General features: G+C 32.1%; 1 protein-coding gene across 1 annotated transcript; it reads right to left on the reverse strand.

Moving 5' to 3' along the window:
- Positions 1-10,144: 10,144 nt before the first annotated feature.
- LOC139870190 (cell division control protein 6 homolog B-like) lies at positions 10,145-13,993 on the reverse strand. Its single transcript, XM_071858030.1, has 16 exons — positions 13,696-13,993; positions 13,463-13,565; positions 13,139-13,359; positions 12,967-13,041; positions 12,763-12,872; positions 12,514-12,620; positions 12,372-12,431; positions 12,167-12,240; positions 11,874-11,924; positions 11,711-11,760; positions 11,388-11,454; positions 11,165-11,254; positions 10,988-11,050; positions 10,805-10,900; positions 10,628-10,717; positions 10,145-10,177 (listed from the first exon to the last, which is right to left on the reverse strand). The coding sequence occupies exons 1-16, from the start codon at positions 13,897-13,899 to the stop codon at positions 10,145-10,147; spliced, it is 1,494 nt and encodes a 497-aa protein (XP_071714131.1). The 5' UTR covers positions 13,900-13,993.
- Between the last annotated feature and the right edge of the window lie 7,198 nt (positions 13,994-21,191).

Genomic DNA, 21,191 nt, shown 5'->3' on the forward strand with positions numbered 1-21,191 from the left:
CGAACTTCGCGCTCGTGTGACGGCCTTGGAGAACATGGTGCAAAGGTTGCAAACACCAGCAGCATCACCAGCAGTATAATCAGCACTACCATCATCAACGCCGACAGTACTCTTATCACCCTCAAACCACAACCACGTCGTAAATCTCAACGTCACAAATTACACCTCGAGTATAATCACTGTTCTATGTATCACTCTATCCACATTATTTTCGTTCTACATATCGTTCTACATCGATTAACTTCGATTTATGTACCATTCTACCTCATTACCTCCGTTCAATATGGCGACTAAGTAATCTCTAATGCTTTAGAGATTATGTAATTTAGTATTAACAATAAACCTGATGAGTTTAATATATTATTGACTCATTAAATCTATGATTACATTTGAAGAAAATATATATGCAAGTATATTTTCATAAAGATTGTAATTAAAAATTCTTTTGTACAAACTGTTAATGGTGAAAAATATTTTAACGGGTGGGTAATACCCGAGGAATATTTAGATTTCACATTAATAAGTTACACTGTACATTCTTCGAATCTGATTCAACGGTCATTTACTATCCTATTTACAACCACCGATATACGTATCCGTTCATCACAAGAACACTCATTTCCATTCAAATTTCATATATGGATTTTTACCTATCAGAATTCAACAAGTGGCATAAAGAAGAAAACATTGGACAAAATAAAATTTGTTAGAAACAGACGAATTAACTAATTGAAATATTGTTAGGAATCCACGCTAACTGTTCCTAGCTAACTGTTCCCGGCTAACATTTAATTTATCGCAATTTACATTCTCGCAATTTTATTTATTGTTATTTAATTTCTGCACTTTACATACTGTCGGGACACATGTACAACAATACGTCGGATTAATTCTGAGACAACACGTTGTATAATGGGTCATGATATATATTTTACGCATTTTAAATAACGGGACACGTATGCAAGGTTTCGACTTATCATATTGACCCATCTATATATATATTTTGGAACAACCATAGACACTCTATATGTGAAGGTGGGAGTTGGCTATACAGGGTCGGAGTTGATTCCAAAATATATGTATACTTTGAGTTGTGATCGACACTGAGACCGGTACACGGGTCACGATACGTATTAATTATGTATATTAAATTATATATGAATATATTGAACTGTTATTGGACCATTGGACAATCGGACAATAGACTGCTAACTATGGACAAGTAAAATGAATTAAATAGTGATTATAACATATGAAACTAAACTAATCTTCAAGTTTGCCACTTGATTCTACCTTAAACCTCATTCGTATCTTGACAATTACAATTCGCGTTCAAATCTTTCATGATTCTTGAGAACACCTCGATTGAGAAATTGAACCAGCCACATCTCGTTTATGGAAGAGAGATTCATGCATACAGTTATGCACCTGAAAAACTTTCAAAAATCGAAGTTATAGTTAAAACGTATCCGCGTCAAAATTCCTTATCATCCATTAGTAAAAGCAACCCTACGATTACTTTTCAAGTAGCCAATTTTGTCACAGCTCCACTTCGACTTCTCAGTAAAACTAGTCTTACTATCATCTCGATATAAATACGTTGTCCTTTCGCCGACGTTACTGGAGAACCTTTTATATCTCCGACATCATCAGCAGATATACCAGCAGCTCGTTATCTCTTCGGCGGAATCCGCAATTAGTATTTTGAAAATCTCGTAGCATTTCTCCAGTTATACCTATAATATTTATTTCTAAGAAATTCATACTCCAAATGTGAAGTTTCTGAAAACACCCTGAACTATGAAGTAGTTCTTAAAATGCTGATGAAGCAGCAAAAACTGTGAATGAATATAGCAGTCAAAAGATGACGATAAAGTATCATGTGTTGGTAAAGCTCAGAAAAAGATTTGGAACTGGAAGACGGATTGAGCAAAGTATGAAGGAAGGTGTGGATAAATCATAAGAAATGAATCTGCTTTCACAGAATCCAAACGATTCAGAACCTGCTGAAACAGTTAGTAAGAACCCTACTCTTTATTCTAAACCTTCCCAAATGATATTCTTCATCATCATCTTATCTTAGATATTATAAGATATCTTCATATCTTCCGTTATACATATTCTCCATATTTCTGGAAATATTTTCACAACTATTCTTATCTGGTATCATTTATCTCTCCGTAACATCTGCGTTACAACATAAAAGAAACTGTATTAGTTTCTAAGTTCTAAAACCTTCAAGTTTAAATTAGGAATGTTCTGAAGCAGTGTTGGGAACTGATGCATGAATTAGTATAATATAATGAAACTTGATCAACTTCATTATATTACAGTAAGTCATGTTGAGTTTCTAATGGAATGTGATGATTTACAGTACCATCATCATATGCCATGATACAAGGCTCTTACAATCTATCCAATCTCTAAACATATCAAGAAAATATTTCCTTGATAATTCGGTCTTTTCCAAGATATTCTGGTAATTTGACAGATCAGAATCGTGTCATTACCATTTCCTTCTAAGAACATTAGCTATGTTCATTCTGAATTACATACCTACGAATTCCGGACCCTTACAAAAGATGCTTAGTTGAAAAGGAGGAAAAGAAAAAGAATGAAGCCCCGAAATAAAAATTGTTGTAAAGATCGCAGCAATTAGGAAAGAACATTAACTGTGGATGACAATGATTATAGAAAACAAAAGTAAGGACATCGAAGTATAAGGGAAGATATAAAACCCAACAACCACCCAGAAACTACAAACCGTGTATATCAATACGTATTGCAACTTAAAGACACGGGAGAATTAGAAACATTATAATTCCAAAGAAAGCATAAAAGTAAATAGATTCTTCTGGCGGCAAATGAAAGAAGAGAATGAAAGATATGAAAGATAGAAGTATAATAAGAATCAGAATTGGATGGAGCATATTAAGGAATGAGTAGAGAAAGAAAGAATAGAAGGTGTGAAGAATAAGGAAACGAAGGGGGGTGAATTTATAGCAATATATCCGACAGAAAAATCGGAACAGATTATTGCATTAATCAAAGGAAGATTTCGATCTCCTAAATCATCGCAAAACTAAATCTTATTACGAAGATTTTCTTTCTGTAAATTTCGGAAATCAATCTCAATCACGTCATCAGTTACAACAATTCTATTTTTATTCATTTCACTCTTTTGTGATAGCTTCACTCGTGCGCTTCACATAATCGAATCGTTTTATCCATATCTTCCAATAATGATAAAACTCCGTTATTACCTCATATTCGTCATGAAAACATTCCTATTGTTATTTATGACAACCTCTACCAAATTTCGGGGACGAAATTTCTTTAACGGGTGGGTACTGTAACGACCCGGAAATTTCCGACCAAATTTAAACCCTAATCTTTATATGTTTCTGACACGATAAGCAAAAACCCCATTGTTAAGTCTAGAAAGTTTGAAATCTATATTCGGATGATTAATTACCCTTTTGATCAAGCCAGACGATTCACGAACATTTATGTGCGTATACGATATATACTTATTATTTGATAACAATAACAAAGTATTAGATATACAATATTAGGTTTCGAAATAAAATTATTATTGATAATTATTATTGTTATTATTATTATAATTATTTTTATTTAGATTATTATTAATTATTAAATTTATTTAAAAAAAATCATTAGAACAATTTTAGGATTCGATTTAGTTTTCCATATCTTTTAAACTGTAGTAAATCTTGTTTTTATATGTAAATTGGTACAAGCAATTGCCATCAAGCCCTATAATTAAGTGAATACAGACATAATAAGTATACATCTTTTTCTTTTATCCCTGTTCTTGATTGAAGCAATTTGTTGAAGCTTGCTGCTATAAAACAATTCCATTACTCATATTATTTTATCAAAACCCATTCCCATGTTCAAAGACGATATCAATTAACATATATAATCAGTCTTGTTTGAAGAATTGAACGGAAATAACATTAAAGTAGCTCGACACCTCCTTCCTCTCCACCATTAAAACCATCCACCCTCGACTACCACTCTATCACCCATTTATCTTCACCACAAACCAACAAGAACATCGACCAAGTTGTTTCCTGCTCAAACCCTAAACCATCTATACCGTCACCACCTTCCTATATCAACCCTTGACCCATTCACCACCGTAACCACAACCTTTACCACCATGTTTGATGTTTTGTTTGACGAGCCAAATAACCACCAAAACCTTCGGTGCCACAGTAACCACCTCACGAACACCATATTCATCATCTAACTCGTCTAGAAAACTACCATCTTTCATTCTTCCCTTCACCACCACCTACAACTCCTCTCTTCCTTCCCTTTCTCTCTTTGTATCTCTCTTCACCTCCTCTTCATGAACCCATCATTAACTCCTTTGAACCACTTCACCTTTATTGATGCTGTTATCTATCTCCTGTTTTAGTTATAACCAAACGAACCACCACAAAGTATGTTTTATGTTTTCTGTTACTAATCAGGAACCCTCATCACGAAACCAAGTCATCACTATCTGCTGCAATTTAGATTATCTGTTTCTATTCCAACCACCATAAAACCGCCACTCTACAACCTATATCGCCACCCTTACTATCCATTCTTTCTCTTCTTTATTTTCTCTCTCTCGATATATACAAATCTATCCCGTGTTTAATCACAGATAGAATACAAAAACCATCTAACCATCGAATCACTACCTGCGAATACTTTCTGTTTCGGTGTGAGCAAATCCCCACCAAACCATTATCACCAGACCTCCCTATCCTCAAGTCTGCTGCTACTTCGATATATTTCTGTTTTAAAAACTAAAGAAAAGATGATGATTATGATTTGGATAGTGATGTACACCAAGGATGAGGGATTGGTTAAATAATTCAAGAATGTTGGTGAAAAGCAATTTCCTTTATGTTGTCTACTTGTATTGAAACCCTACCCCACTTTTATTTTATCCCGTTCCAAGATTTTTTTTTTTGTCGACTAGAACCCTCAAGAAAAAGGCTGCTATCTGATTTTAAACTATGGGATTACATCGAGGGCCTGTGGGTCGTAATAGCATTAGAGTATACAGTGGGCCAAGAGTTTCCTTTTTCATGAATGGGCCGAGATAGCCGGTTTCCAGTTGGGCCGCTGCCATATTCCTGTTTGTGTTTAACTCATCGAAACCCAATTAGATAGGATGGAGAACCAGATACAAGGGTTTACATACAATTGTTTTGGAAAATAAAACAAGATGTAATGGGTAGAAGGGTGGTAATGGGTGTTGCTTGATTAGCAAGAGGTCGCGTGTTCGAGTCCTGTCGAGGACAATTCTTTTTAGGCAATTCTTTTAAAGAAGGGTATACACTCTATTATTATTATTATTATTATTATTATTATTATTATTATTATTATTATTATTATTATTATTATAAAATAATTTCTATTAAAAACTATTAAAAATTACCTTTATTATTAAAATTATTATTTTCACTAAAACTATCATTATTATCGTTATCGGTATTATCTATATCATTATTATTAAAATAATTATGATATTAAAAATAAAAGTTTTAAATGACCTTATTAATGTTTTAAGTAAAAAAATAAAAATTACATAAATAAATGCACATAACTTAACGATATTAATATATCTTTATATAAAATGAAAATATATATATATATAACTTATTAATCTAGTATATACATATATATATATATATATATATATATATATATATATATATATATATATATATATATATATTTATTCGATTACAAATATGTATATTAATAAATATACAAATGATATAGGTTCGTGAATCCGAGGCCAACCCTATACTTGTTCAATGTCGTTCTATGTATTTTTACTACAAAATACATTAGGTGAGTATATAGTTCCCTTTTAAACTCTAAATATTTTGGGCTGAGAATACATGCGCTGTTTTAATAAATGAATTACGTTATGGACACAAGTGATCAAAAATAAAATTTACGTTGAGTTGTACCATGGCATATCTCTTTATACTTGGTAACTGCTAATTACGTGAGGAGCGTAAACGCGAATCCTGTTGATAGATTTATCGGGCTGACATCCCCAACCGGGCTGGACGACCAGCATTTAACGGTTGCACAGTACTTCGTTCTCGTTACTACACTTGGTACGGTGTAGGGTTTATTTAAGAATATGCTGCTGTGACTTTTAGTTAAGTATGGTTACCAAGTGCTCAACTGCTTTTCTATACACGAGGAGTGTATTATGTATAAACTTAAAATCTTGTGGTCCATTGTTATAACGCTGCTAGCATCAAACCTATATATCTCACCAACTTTATGTTGACATTTTAAAGCATGTTATTCTCAGGTACGAATTAAGTCTTTCGCTGTGCATTTGTTCATGTCAAGGACAATTCTTGGAGTCGATCATCGCAATGGGACCAACTGTAGAAGACTTCGTCCGGATGGATTAGGACGGGTTTTTAAAATATTGAACTTAAGCTTATGAATCTAAACAGAAAAAGTATAAGTTTATAGTCGAAAATACAGGTTACAAGTCGTTTTTGTAAAGGTAGTCATTTCAGTCGAAAGAACGACGTCTAGATGACCATTTTGGAAAACATACTTCTACTTTGAGTTTAACCATGATTTTTGGATATAGTTTCATGTTCATAAGAAAAATCATTTTCCCAGAAGAACAACTTTTAAATCAAAGTTTATCATAGTTTTTAATTAACTAACCCAAAACAGCCCGCGGTGTTACTACGACGGCGTATATCCGGTTTTACGGTATTTTTCGTGTTTTCCGGTTTTAAATCATTAAGTTAGCATATCATATAGATATAGAACATGTGTTTATTTGATTTTAAAAGTCAAGTTAGAAGGATTAACTTTTTTTTGCGAACAAGTTTAGAATTAACTAAACTATGTTCTAGTGATTACATGTTCAAATCTTCGAATAAGATAGTTTTATATGTATGAATCGAATGATGTTATGAACATCATTACTACCTCAAGTTTAGTAGGTAAACCTACTGGAAGTGACAAGAAATGATCTAGCTTCAAAGGATCTTGGATGGCTTGAAAGTTCTTGAAGTAGAATCATGACACGAAAACAAGTTCAAGTAAGATTATCACTCGAATTAAGATAGTTATAGTTATAGGAATTGAATCAAAGTTTGTATATGAGTATTAACTTGATTTAGAATGATATCTTACTGTAAACAACAAGGATTTCTTGAGGGTGGATGATCACTTTACAAGATTGGAAGTGAGCTAGTAAACTTGGAAGTATTCTTGATTTTATGAAACTAGAAATTGTAGAATTTATGAAGAACACTTAGAACTTGAAGATGGAACTTGAGAGAGATCACTTAGATGAAGAAAATTGAAGAATGAAAATGTTTGTAGGTGTTTTTGGTCGTTGGTATATGGATTAGATATAAAGGATGTGTAATTTTGTTTACATGTAAATAAGTCATGAATGATTACTAATATTTTTGTAATTTTATGAGATATTTCATGCTAGTTGCCAAATGATGGTTCCCACATGTGTTAGGTGACTCACATGGGCTGCTAAGAGCTGATCATTGGAGTGTATATACCAATAGTACATACATCTAAAAGCTGTGTATTGTATGAGTACGAATACGAGTGCATACGAGTAGAATTGTTGATGAAACTGAACGAGGATGTAATTGTAAGCATTTTTGTTAAGTAGAAGTATTTTGATAAGTGTATTGAAGTCTTCCAAAAGTGTATGAATACATATTAAAACACTACATGTATATACATTTTAACTGAGTCGTTAAGTCATCGTTAGTCGTTACATGTAAATGTTGTTTTGAAACCTTTAGGTTAACGATCTTGTTAAATGTTGTTAACTCATTGTTTATTATATCTAAAGAGATGTTAAATTATTACATTATCATGATATTATGATATATTAATATATCTTAGTATGATATATATACAGTTAAATGTTGTTACAACGATAATCGTTACATATATGCCTCGTTTCGAAATTCTTAAGTTAGTAGTATTGTTTTACATATGTAGTTCATTGTTAACACACTTAATGATATACTTAATTATCATTTTATCATGTTAAACATAGTGTATCAATATCTTAATATAATTCATATGTATTTAGTAAGGCGTTGTTATAACGATAATCGTTATATATATCGTTTCGAGTTTCTTAATTCAATAAACTCAATTTTATGTATATAACTCATTGTTAAAATACCTAATGAGATACTTACTTATCATAATATCATGTTAACTATATATATAATCATATATATATGTCATCATATAGTTTTTACAAGTTTTAACGTTCGTGAATCACCGGCCAACTTGGGTGGTCAATTGTCTACATGAAACTCATTTCAAATAATCAAGTCTTAACAAATTTGATTGCTTAACATGTTGGAAACATTTAATCATGCAAATATAGTTTTCAATTAATATATAATCATGAAAAAGTTCGGGTCACTACAAAACAACCCCAGGTCCGTTGAGAGCATCAACCAAAGTATATTTAATAAAATTTAATCCTTTTCATGCTGAACTTTTATTATATCAACCTAGTTAGAGATAAAGGCATGTGTAACCTTGTATTGTAATTCATGTGGTAGTAGTCTGTCTCTCTTAACGAGAGGTCAGGAGTTCGACTCCCGTGTGGTGTAACATTGCACACAAGGTTGCCCATTAGCCCTTGAATTCCACCTAAGGGTGCCTTCCGCACATTGCATTGAAGGGGCAGTGGGGGAGGGGGGTTTTACCGCCCATGCCCTCATATTAGGCCTAGTTTCCTCCTGGCAGCAGTTGGAGGCAGTTTATGCAACTACGGGAGATGAACGCATGAGTGGTTTAGTCTCTCTGAGTGATCCAGAACTGCTGTTTTCAAAAGGAAAAAAAAAAAAATAAAGGCACGGGTAAATCAAAAGGTTTTGCTTTTGTTGCGTATGAGGATCAGAGAAGTGCTTTTCTTGCAGTTGGTTAATGTGTATTTGAGTTCTTATTATTTACATCAATTTTATCATACACGGTGACAAAATGGTTGGGTCAGGCAACGAGTCAAACAGGTTCTTTTGGGTTGACCCGAAACTCGTTCGATTAGATATTATTGTGAATTCTTATTATTTTAGCGAGAGTAGTTATTTGAATAGCATGATTTAAGGGCAAATTTTGGTTGTCAATCTTTTTGACCCGTTTTCTTTGAAGGCTTTTTAAACACAATTGGTCTGTTACAGATGACACGTAACTCAAATTGACCCATTTACATGTATTTGGGTTTAAATCACCGTTGGGAAACTAAAGTATTGATCGCTACAGATAATCTAAATGGTGCACAAGTTGTTGGTCAAACGATAAGAGTTGATCATGTTGAAAAGTATAAAAAGAAAGAAGATGAAGAGGCAGAGCATGAGAAAAGGGAGGCACGAGGAGTTTGCCGTGCTTTTCAAGGAGGTGATTGTACCTGTGGAGCTGGATGCAAATTCTCTAATAATGAGCAACTCAGTTAATCATAAACTTAAATACGTCATAACCTCTCCCTCTGTCATAAGGAATAGGATTTTTAGGCCGAACAACATTACAACATATAAGCTCATTAGTTCCTTAGTAATCTAAAATCAATTGGTGATAGAGAAAGGTTCCAGTAGCCTTATATGCACACATTTGTTTCACTCATTTTCGAATGTGGGACACACAAAGTGATTAGCTACAACACAATTTAGTGATAACCATAACTTCTAAAGTTGAATAAAAATAACTTTATTCAATATTTAGATTGTTATGAACTACAAAGCAATTTGTATAGCACCAAAATACCTGAAAAGGTCTATATCTGTATCTATATAACAAGAACTTTAAAGAATAATGTCAATATGTGGAGCTTTTCATCTGATGTGTTCCTTGCATCATCACAAACAAAATTTGAAACCTTTGTGGTTAAGCACAAGACGGCAATAAACTGCAACGAGAGGATATTGACTTTTAAGTTGCATAACATACTAAGTTTATCAAATGTAAATGAATTGGAAGCAATGCTGCGTTACCTTTATATTCAACTTGAAGGTGGTTCATCAACATGAAACATCCGTCTTTATAGGTAAAAGAAAACACGACTTTCAATGCTTAAAATTTACTGAAGACAGTTACGAAAGAACCGGATGCCCTGAGAGAAAATTATTAAATTATTATTATACTAGAAGTAAACGAAACACTAACGTATGCCCTGTATATTAGATAACAAACTAGAACATCAAACACATGCCAAGTCGTTAGAGGTGGGACCGTGGGAACATGAGCAGGTTTGGTAACAAGTGAAATGGGTTATAATAGCTACCTTTTCATGTGTGTCAAAATGAGCTAGTTGAGATGACCACTTAAAGTGTTGAATTAAACCGAAAAAATGTCATCAAAGTAAGATCTTTTAAATAAAGATTTAGAAGGTCTTATGCATTTTGATACCCATTGAAGATAAAGTATAACCCGCATCCACCAATTTAACTTAGATGGGTCAAAAGTAACACCTCTAATTAGTAATGTTGTGAATCATGTTAGAACACATCTAAGATAAAAACATGCAGATTAAAAAAAAAAAAAAATGAGTTGTGTTTTGTACCTGCAATGCAAAAATGATGTCTGCTTCATCTACCTGCAAGGTTACTCTCCTTAATTTGTCATCACGAGATTGACCAAGTCTTAGGATTCCCTGCAAAGCGGGAGCAGTTTAGAAGGAATAGTATTAAAAAAGACCGTTGGATTTAATATAAATCAACGGACAGGATCTGGTATTTACCTGATCACCTAGCACTCTACACATGCATGTAAGTTCCATTATACCAACAGGCGGTATTAATGTTGATTTGCAGACATCGATATAAGATTTGTTCAACTGTATCAATAACAAGTTTTGATTAACCAGTGGAGTAATAATAATATGAATTGTCATCTTTTGTGGTGAACGAGAGTATAATTGTACCTCTCCTATTGTTGTATCCTTCTTTCCCCTACGAAAAAGCTTCACAGCAGAACAGAGTATAATCTAAACCAAAAGAGAGGCAAGAAAATTAGTTTGTTTCAAATCCAATCCAAACACATTTTGACCCATTACCAAACCACCCAATTTGCTACCCTAGTTTAAAAGGTTGAACTGTACTTGTTGATGTTGGGGAAGGGACTGTATAGTGTCAACTATTGGCGATTTGTAAGCCCTTGACAAAGCAATAGCCATATGGTCAACCCTCACCTGCAACAAATTCAAGTGAAAAGAGTCAATAAAAGAAGTCACATTAACCAAATTCAGTTATGTACTTGCTAAATAATTCATGGTCTCATTATCCTTTTAAAAGCATATAAGTTATTTAATACGAAAAGCTTACCATTGATGTCAGATTTGATGTGCAGGTGGAATCTCTAAGCTCAGATTCTAGCATCTCAATTGCACCCCTGAAAACCATTATGAGGGTACAATGTTAACAATAGCCTTCACAAAGATAAGTTGACACTTTAAATCAGTAAGACACTTTTAACTTCAGAAAGTATTTAGTAATTACCATATTATGTTAAAGAACTCTAGCATTACAGAATTTTCAACTTTGTAAGCTATATTTTTTTATCTAACTACAAATAAATAAATAAATAAATAAATAAATAAATAAATAAATAAATAAATACAGTAAATAAATAAATAAAGAGAGCTAACCTGCAGATACCAAGAGCTTTCCTCATATCTCCGGATGCTGCAGCTACTTTCTGTAAATAGTCAAATTGTGTCTTGTAAGCAACTTTGACTTTGCAGTAAGTATAACTTTGAGTATAAACTATATATAGAGCACGCTAATCAAAGATAAGTAGATAATACTCACTCGCGCACAAAGTTCCAGTGCTTGTGGCTGAAAGATGGTATAAGGAAGTGCCTGGCAAAAAATACAAGCGTATAAAGATTTTGCAGAAGAAGGATAAAACTAAAATGAAGGTTAAAGTAAAATCTAGAAATCTACATTCATGAAGATATTTAAAACCATGAAAGGCGGTTGATTTTTCTCAGTTTAATATTTGTTCAAGTTTCTATTGATTAAAATTTGTCAAATGAGGAATGTGGTCATGTATTGCCAATATTAAGTTATAAATGCTGAAGAGAAAGATAACTAATACTGACCATCAACCGCTGTTTAAGAATGATGATGATCTGATTCATGGTGTAGGCTCGAAAAGACACAACCATAGGCTTACCTGGTATTGGACAAAGAAAGAAACAGACCTTAATATAATGTCAAACACACCATATCCATATAGATGCATCAGATTAGAAAAAAGAGAACTGTGTACATGTAGGGTAGTGTGAAAGTGAAACAAATACTCACAATTTAGGGACTGCAATTTTGGAAGAAAACGATCAGCTAAGTCAATTGCATTAGCTATGCCTGTAATGAAAGATATACTGGTATCAAGTGCTTATACACATTTGGAACAAATTCAATATAAGCACTTTCTGGTAACACATACCTAACAATATAAGTTTCGAAAAGGGCAATGTTGTTAGCATAAATAGATCATGAAGCACCACTCGGTCCTTGGTAATCAAGTAATCCAGTTCATCAGCAATGACCAACCTGCCAACAACTCAAGTGTTATAACCTCCAATATGATCAACAACTTAGGATTACATATGATCATGTTTGTGTTAAAAAAGTTAACAGCTATGTATTTAGGACTGAGTATGTGTTAAAGACAGCATCAATTCATGCATCTTACATCATTTTAGTGTCATCTGACTTCTGCTTTTGAGAATATAATTGCTGAAGCTGTCGCAAGGATGCAGAACGGCCATTTAATTTCTTATTTGGTTGACTCTTTTCGAGTATCTGCCATAGACATCACATTTCAAGCATTATATTGTTTACACATAAGTCCATTAATGTCAATATCAACATTATTATTATCATTATAAATTCTAACCTTGTTAAATATTTCTGAAGTACTTGAGAGAGAAGTACAGTTAATAGCCAATATATCCGGGAATTCACCCCCTGTCTGCAAACCGCAATCACAGTTTCATTAGTTCTTACTGATAAATATATAACATTAATGTAGGTATTGATCGTATACAAATTTCGAAACAATCAATCACCTCTTTAGCCCAAACAGCAATAGACCTCTTAACGTTTTCCATCGAAAGCGATTTACCGGTTCCCGGACAGCCACAAATATACAAACTCCCAGCCTTCTCTTGTTCAACACATTCTTTACAAAACTCCACTATCCTTTTCTGTTCATCTTCACGGCACACAATTGTTGATGGTGCTGTCGATACATGCAAAGCCTCCTTCACAGCACTTAATTGCCCTAAATCTACAAATTATAAACATATACAAACACATATATCAGTCAATTGAAATTAAAATAATATAATAAGATACATGATTGAATAGAATTTTAAATTAGGTTATTCAACCTGTTGGATTCCAGATCGGTTTATCCATCAAACTGTCTAATAACTTCTTTTTAGGTAATTTCATCATGTTCGTTCCGTTATCACTGACAACTGTTTCATTCACCTGCAAATAATATGAAACTTATAATTCATATTTATTCTGTAACAATTAAGGTTATATGAAAACGCAGATGATAATTCATATCAAATTTGTTGCAGATAATCGATTAGGGACCTAGATAGGACCAGCTTACATTTGTTTGACTTTGATTAGGGCTATCGTTAGCAGATCTGCGAGGTGATTTAGTCTTCAATGGAGAACATGATTTGAGTGGAGTTATAGGCACGGGATCATCGATTGAAGCTGAATTGGATCTCAATCTCCGTTTCTGAGGTGGAGAAACATCGCCGGCGATGATTGATATCGGTGACGATCTACTTCCGGCGATTGAAGGCATATTCTGATGATTGATCGGGAATCGATGCCGGAGGTAGGTTTGATTCGTCAGTAACTGACTATAAAAATGGAGGCAATGGCGCAAATATAGGGTTTGCGGTACCTGCCTTTCGCGGGAAACGCCATTTTCAGATGCTCGTGAAATTCTCCCGCCATTTTTTATTGCAGAGAAACAAAATAATGATAAATAAAAGGATTTTGCTGCTTTAAAATGTATACTCCCTCCATTCTAAATCTATTATTTTCAAATAAAAAAAATATACAGTTTAAAAAAAATATGTATAACATATATCTTCTTTTATTAACTTTCTATTTTTATCTTTTATTTTTTACCTATTTTTTTATCGTACATGAATAAAATAAAGGTAAAAAAGATTTTTATCAAATTATTTTTATCCATTATGAAAGTGCACAACTAAATTAACACATTCTAAAGTAGAATAACGGACAATAGATTTTGGACTAATTGAGTATTGAACGTTTACTTGTTGGACTTAAAAATGACACGTTAAATTGTATAATTATTTTATGCATGTTAAAGATAGACTTCGTTAGCAAAATTTTAAATAAAAATAAGTAGAGTTAATTACTTACTTACATACTACATGCGCCACACTACAAATGTTCAGTATTGGTTTTTCAAAGTCTTTCTTTGTCAAATTTGACTTTAAATATTTTCATTTGTATTATATAATATTTGATGAAGATCATAGAAATGATAACAAATATAAAATTCAATTTATTCATTTAATTTTCATCAAATATTATATAACACAAATAAAAATATTTTTAAAGTTAAAGTTGACAAATATATATACTTTGAAAAGTAAATAATTGACATCTATAGTGGGACGGAGAGAGCAACATATATCGTCTATATGGTTACATGAGTGCGCATTAGGTCTCTTTGTTTTGGTTTGTGTCAATTAAATGCTAAACAATTTAAAATTTGGCATTTGATTTTAAACGAGGATAAAGATTCCGCTTTGTTGCGGGTGGTTTTTTAACGACCCGTCAAGGTACACTTGACGACCATCGTTATCTTGGTCCCACAGCTTGATCATAACTCTATATGAATTTGATAAATAACTTTGCATTATTTATTTAAAAATTGTTTCCTATAAAGGAAACTTACCAAATTATGTAAGTTTAGAAAAACCATACATAAATTCTTAACCAAAAGTTGACCAAAACAAAGTCAACAAACACCTACAATTTAATGTATCAAAATAGAATGCAAGTTAATGTTTAATAAAAGCTGCCATCATAAAATATGCAGACTCTCTAAGCACAGCGGAAGCAATCAATCATGAACCTGAGAATAAAACATGCGAGTAAACTGTCAACAAAAATGTTGAGTGAATTATAGGTTTAATATTGCAAACAATATTTAATTTAAACCGTAAAAATTTATGTTTGAAAACATAAACACTCATTTTGGACCACAAAAATTATATGCTCGAAAACATATAAAACATTATTCCATTAATCCGTGAGCAACCTGATAACCACTTAACCAATTTCACCCCTACCAAACACAATATACACTAAACATGTGTATCTTCAAATAATTATGAAGTACTAATACATTCCGATTATAAATTGTTAGCGCGACTAGCTCGAAATGGAGCTGTCAAGCCCGATAGATCTATCCATAGGATTCGCGTTCACCAGTAGAAACCAGTGATTACGGTTACCAGACTAGGAAATATTTTCGTTCAACTCATAATGAATAATTTAAATTTAATTGCCACTTGTGTCTAAACGTAAAACAAAATGCTTGTAATCACATCCCAAAAATACTTTAGAAAGTATGAAAAACGGGACTATAACTCATCTTAAAGCAAATGAAGCAACAACACAGAAATGCGAACAGCAAATGGTAAATGATCAAGAATGATCACAACGGCGACCTATAAATAAAGCAGGTCGATATAAATAACTAACTTAGGTCAACTTTTAGTATGATAGCTATAGTACTTGTTGCAAGTAAACATAGAACAACACTCAGTATGCTTCGGTTTGATCAGGACAGCGTTTAACACGGACTTTCTATTTTTAGAAAGTTTCTATTTTTGGCAGGTTTCTATTTTTGAAAAAAAATTATTTTTAGAAAGTTTCTATTTTAGGAAAGTTTCTATTTTAAGAAAGTTTCTATATTTAGAAAGCTTCCATATTTAGAAAGTTTATATTTTTAGAAAGTTTTTAAGTTAGGAAAGTTTCCTTAATTAGAAAGTCAATAAAAGTCAACTGAAAGTCAAAGTCAACCGAAAGTCAACTCAAAAGTCAACCTTGGTCAAACATAGTCAACATTAATTTTTAAAGTATAAATTATATTAATAATATAAGTTATAATATTATTTAAAGTCATATATGTATAATCAAGTCATATCATAAGTTTAATTAAATTAAATTGAATTAATAAGTTAACATAAGTTTAAATGATATAATTAATATAATATTAGTATTTAATTAATTACTTAAATATTAATCATAATATAAGTATTATTAATTAATAATAAAATTTTAAACATATCATAAGTATTATTAATTAATAGTGCATTATTAATCATATCATAAATATTTAATTATAATTATTAAACCATAAGTGTAATAATTAAATCATAATTAAATAATAACTAAGCCTTATAATGATTAAATAATTATTTAATCTTTATTATAAGTCTTATAATAATAATCTCATAACATAAGTTTAATACTTACCATAAGTATTTCTCATTAATAATAAAAGTATTAATAATCATAAGTTTAATTAAATGTTTAATTAAATCATATTGTAATTAATAAATGATATAATAAATTTATATATCACAAGTCTTAAATAAAGATAATTACTTTTATATCATAAGTAATTTAATAATAATGAAAATCATTATTTTATATCATAAGTTCCATTTTATAACCATAAGTTTTAATTAAAAGTTCATCGGGTCATAACTTGAGTCCCGGGTGTCGTTTTCAACGAGTCTTATATATATCCTCGCCTAACCAAGCCACCCGACACATTAGTACACTCAAGAACACCCCAAGAACAGCCCCCAAGTCGAAACCAACAGCCATAATTCAACTTGGGACTTTAATTCGATTAAAAACTTGTTTTAGTCATACTGGGTGATCCCTTGCTCGGATTTCGATGACCCGAACATTAATGTTCATCCAATCATCAATCCTAACACACTAGTACACCTAGAGGCTCTAAAAGTGGTCACAAAGTCGGACCAAACCTGAACACATTCGTTTTTATGTTTTAATTCCATGAAAACACCATTTTAATCATAACTTAAGTTTCGGGAATCGAAATAACATGAATCCGGAGTCTAAAATCAATGTCTTGATGAGAGGAACACATCTAGACACTTTAATTTAACAAAAAAATCAGTTAAATGTACTTAAATGATCAAATAGTCAGCTGTCCAAATTTTTCAAACCGAAAACATACACAATCGAGTGATTCTATGCATACAATCAATAATCCAATAACGCACAAGCACTATACTATCATAATAACCATAAAAACAGAAAAATTAAATAAAAATGAAAAATTTAGGGTTAGGGTTTATACCCTAATCATGAATCAAGTGGTATGAACGTGTAGAGATGAACGAGAGAAATCCGTTGATGCTAAAAGCCCTAAATTCCAAGCTTGAATTGATTGAAGATGATGATGATAATGGTTGAGGGTGTCGACGGTTCCAAAAGAAAAAGAGAGGAGAGAAAAAGCTTGCTAGGTTTAGAAATGATAAGGAAATGAATTGATTTTGAGATTAAAATGGACTAGTCACAAAATTACAAAAACATCCCTCCCTCCCTTGACATTTGCGGCCGAAATTTTTAGAGGGATGGGCACCACATGGCCCACTCTTGATGTGACGATCGATCTAAATCCACTTGGACGAACACGTCATTCATCGATTTCATTGCGAGGTATTTGACCTCTATATGATACGTTTTGTAAACATTTCATTCTTTTGAAAAGGCACACCATAAATGAATATTTAAATCAAAGGTTTTCGACATCTGATGATTTCTACATATAGACAATCACCGTAATATAATAATTTACAATAATACTTCCGTTGATAATGCAGTCAAAATAAGATACATGGTGATGATTTGGTGAATGCAACGTTTCCTTGAAAAATATGTCATGTATGACTCCATGCACATAGCTTGTCTAACATATAAACAAACAGCGGAAGACTTCTAGGGAACCTGAGAATAAACATGCTAACAAGTGTCAACACAAAGGTTGGTGAGTTCATAGTTTTAATGTTGCGCATAGTCTGTATATAAAGGTGGATCACAAGATTTCAGTTGTTCAATCCAGAAACGTTTATCAAAATATTCTACGAAATTGAGCACCCTGGTAACTAAACTTAACGTATATATAATTTGTACCCTTTGTATAATCATCTTAATAATACACGCAAACCAACGTGTGCGCTTCTCAAATAGCATACGTCCGTTAAAAGGCTAGTGCTCTAGCTCGGACGGGGATATCAAGCCCTATGGATCCATATACTACTACTCGCGCCCACCAGTTCTTATAACTGGCAGTTACTAGTTACCAAAGCTAAGGGATTTTCAGTTCAAACTCAGTGTAGAATTTAGTATGTACTTGTATCCATTGTGTTTAAAATAAAGTTCATGTATTCTCAGCCCAAAAATATATATTGCAAAAGCATTTAAAAAGGGAGCAAATGAAACTCACCTTAGCAGCATATAAAGTCGTTCACCAAAATATGATCGAAACTCGGATTACCAAATAACCGTAGATCTCTACCTAGAGAACATATGTTGGTCAATAAATGTCTATCAAGCTAGGTAAGGTCATAGTGTATCACAATCCTAATGCTCGAGATTGACATACAAAAGTTATCCAAAGTCGTTTCAAAAAGTCAATTTTGACAGTTGTTTAACAAAACGAGACGTACCTTATATAAGGATTCATTTACTCGGTTGGTAATATTCAAAAATCCAATTTATCAATCTCGTAAACAAGTTGTTTAAATCTTAATTGCAGATTCAAAAGCAATTTTAATTAACGTCAATCATAATTCAATTGATCATATCTTTTAATCCGTTCATCGAATTTATTCGATATCTAAATGAAAAGTTATTGATTTTTCGCCAGCTTTCCAAAAACATGTATATCATATACCTTTTACCAGTAATATATGTATTTAATTCGTGATTCATTATAAACTATTTAACGATAAAATTTAGCATATAAGCATATATAAATATATATATACTCGTGCACTAGACATGGATACACAATTAATGTATAAAAGATAAAATATGAGTGCTTACGTATCAATATTGAGATTCAATATTGTAGGAAAGTACGTAGACGCAACAGAGATGATAAACACTAGATTTGATTCACAAATATACCCTCGAACATTACCCATAACCTCCTTGGCAATAACCCATAATTTCCTTAGCTCTATCCCGCTCAAAAACCCATTTTGAAGGTGACACGCTCATAACCTCGTCGTAGTATTTTAGGTATATATACTACTAATAATAATATTATAATAAGATTAATAATAATAATATTAATCTTAATAATAATATAAAAATAATAATACGGAGGAATGAATCGAGCTTTTATAGTATGTGGCTTGCTACAGTACCTCATGCGATCGCATGAGTTTTCAGTGTTTTTGCCATGCGATCGCATGGCCGCCTTATCCTTTTTTTTTGCTAGTTCGTCGACATCAAATAGTGTACTGTAGCAAAATAGTGTTTTACTGCAGCAAAATAGTGTTCACTGTAGCAAATAGTGTGTAATGTAGCAAACAGTGTTTACTGTAGCATAGTTGTTTTCACTGTAGCACTGTAGCAAAGTACGGTTTCAATGTAGTAAATAGGATTTTACTGTAGCAAATAGTATTTTACTGTAGCAAAGTCATTTTTACTGTAACAAATAGTGTTTTACTGTAGGAAAGTCGTTTTTACTTGTACATATATATATATATATATATATATATATACATACGTATAATTGTTCATGAATCATCGAGAGCAGTCAAATGTAATGAAACAGTTCTAAAATTTTGAGATTCAACTTCATAGACTTTGCTTATCGTGTCGGAAACGTTAAATCATTTAAAGATAAAGTTTAAATTTGGTCAAAAATTTTCGGGTTGTCACAGTACCTACCCGTTAAAGAAATTTCGTCCCGAAATTTGAGTGAGGTCGTCATGGCTGACAATAAAAATGTTTTCATGACGAATATGAGTTGGTAAATAGAATTTTATCACCATTGAATAATACGGATAAAACATTCCAATTACTCGAAGCGTATGTGAGAAGTTATCGTAATAGAGTGAAATGGAGAATAGAGATTCGTCTTATCTCTTGATGTAGTAACGATTGATTTCCGGAATTTAAGGAATAGAAAATCTTCATAATTTAAATAAGATCTGATTCTTCGGAATTTAAGGAAATTAGGATTTCCTTTGATTAAATGCGTAATCTGCCTCGATTGCTATGTCTGATATTTTGCTATAAATTAACCTCTTCCGTTTCATTTATTCTCACCACTCCTATAATCTTCTTTCTTATTTCATACTTACAAAAGATTTGTGAAAATGCTTCATCCAGTTCTGATTCTTGATATTTTCTTGGCTATCATATCATTCATTCTTCTTTTTCATCTGCCACCAGAGGAGGTTATTTTCTTCTACTATTTCCTTGGGGTTATATTGTTTTTCATTCTCCCGTGTCTTTATATTGCTATACGCATTGATATACACGGTTTGTAATTTCGGGGTTGTTTTCGGGCTTTATATTTTCCATTATATTTCGGAGCTTCATGCTTTCGTTTTCTCTTCCCGACTTTAAGTCAAGCGAATAATGGTCCAGAATTCGTAGGTATGAATTTCGGAATAAACATAATTAATGTTCTAAGAAAGAAACGGTAATGGCACAATCTTACTTGTCAAATTACCAGAATATCCGGAAAAGACCGAATCATCAATAAATATGTTTTCTTGATATATTTAGAGATTATATAGAATGAAAGAGTTATGTAACATGGTTTATGATGAGGGTGTGATATGTGAACCTTTGTCACGTTCCATTAGAAACTCAACATGACTTACTGTAATATAATCACGTTGATCAAGTGTCATTATATTATACTAACTCATGCTTCAGTTCCCAACATTACTTCAAAACATCCATTTTTTCGAATTTTTCAGATTTTAGAAACTAAAATAGTTTCTTTTATGATGTAACACAGATAGTGCGAAGAGATGAATG

Source organism: Rutidosis leptorrhynchoides, chromosome 10 (genome assembly GCF_046630445.1).
Source record: "Rutidosis leptorrhynchoides isolate AG116_Rl617_1_P2 chromosome 10, CSIRO_AGI_Rlap_v1, whole genome shotgun sequence".
In the NCBI taxonomy this organism is placed as follows: Eukaryota; Viridiplantae; Streptophyta; class Magnoliopsida; order Asterales; family Asteraceae; genus Rutidosis; species Rutidosis leptorrhynchoides.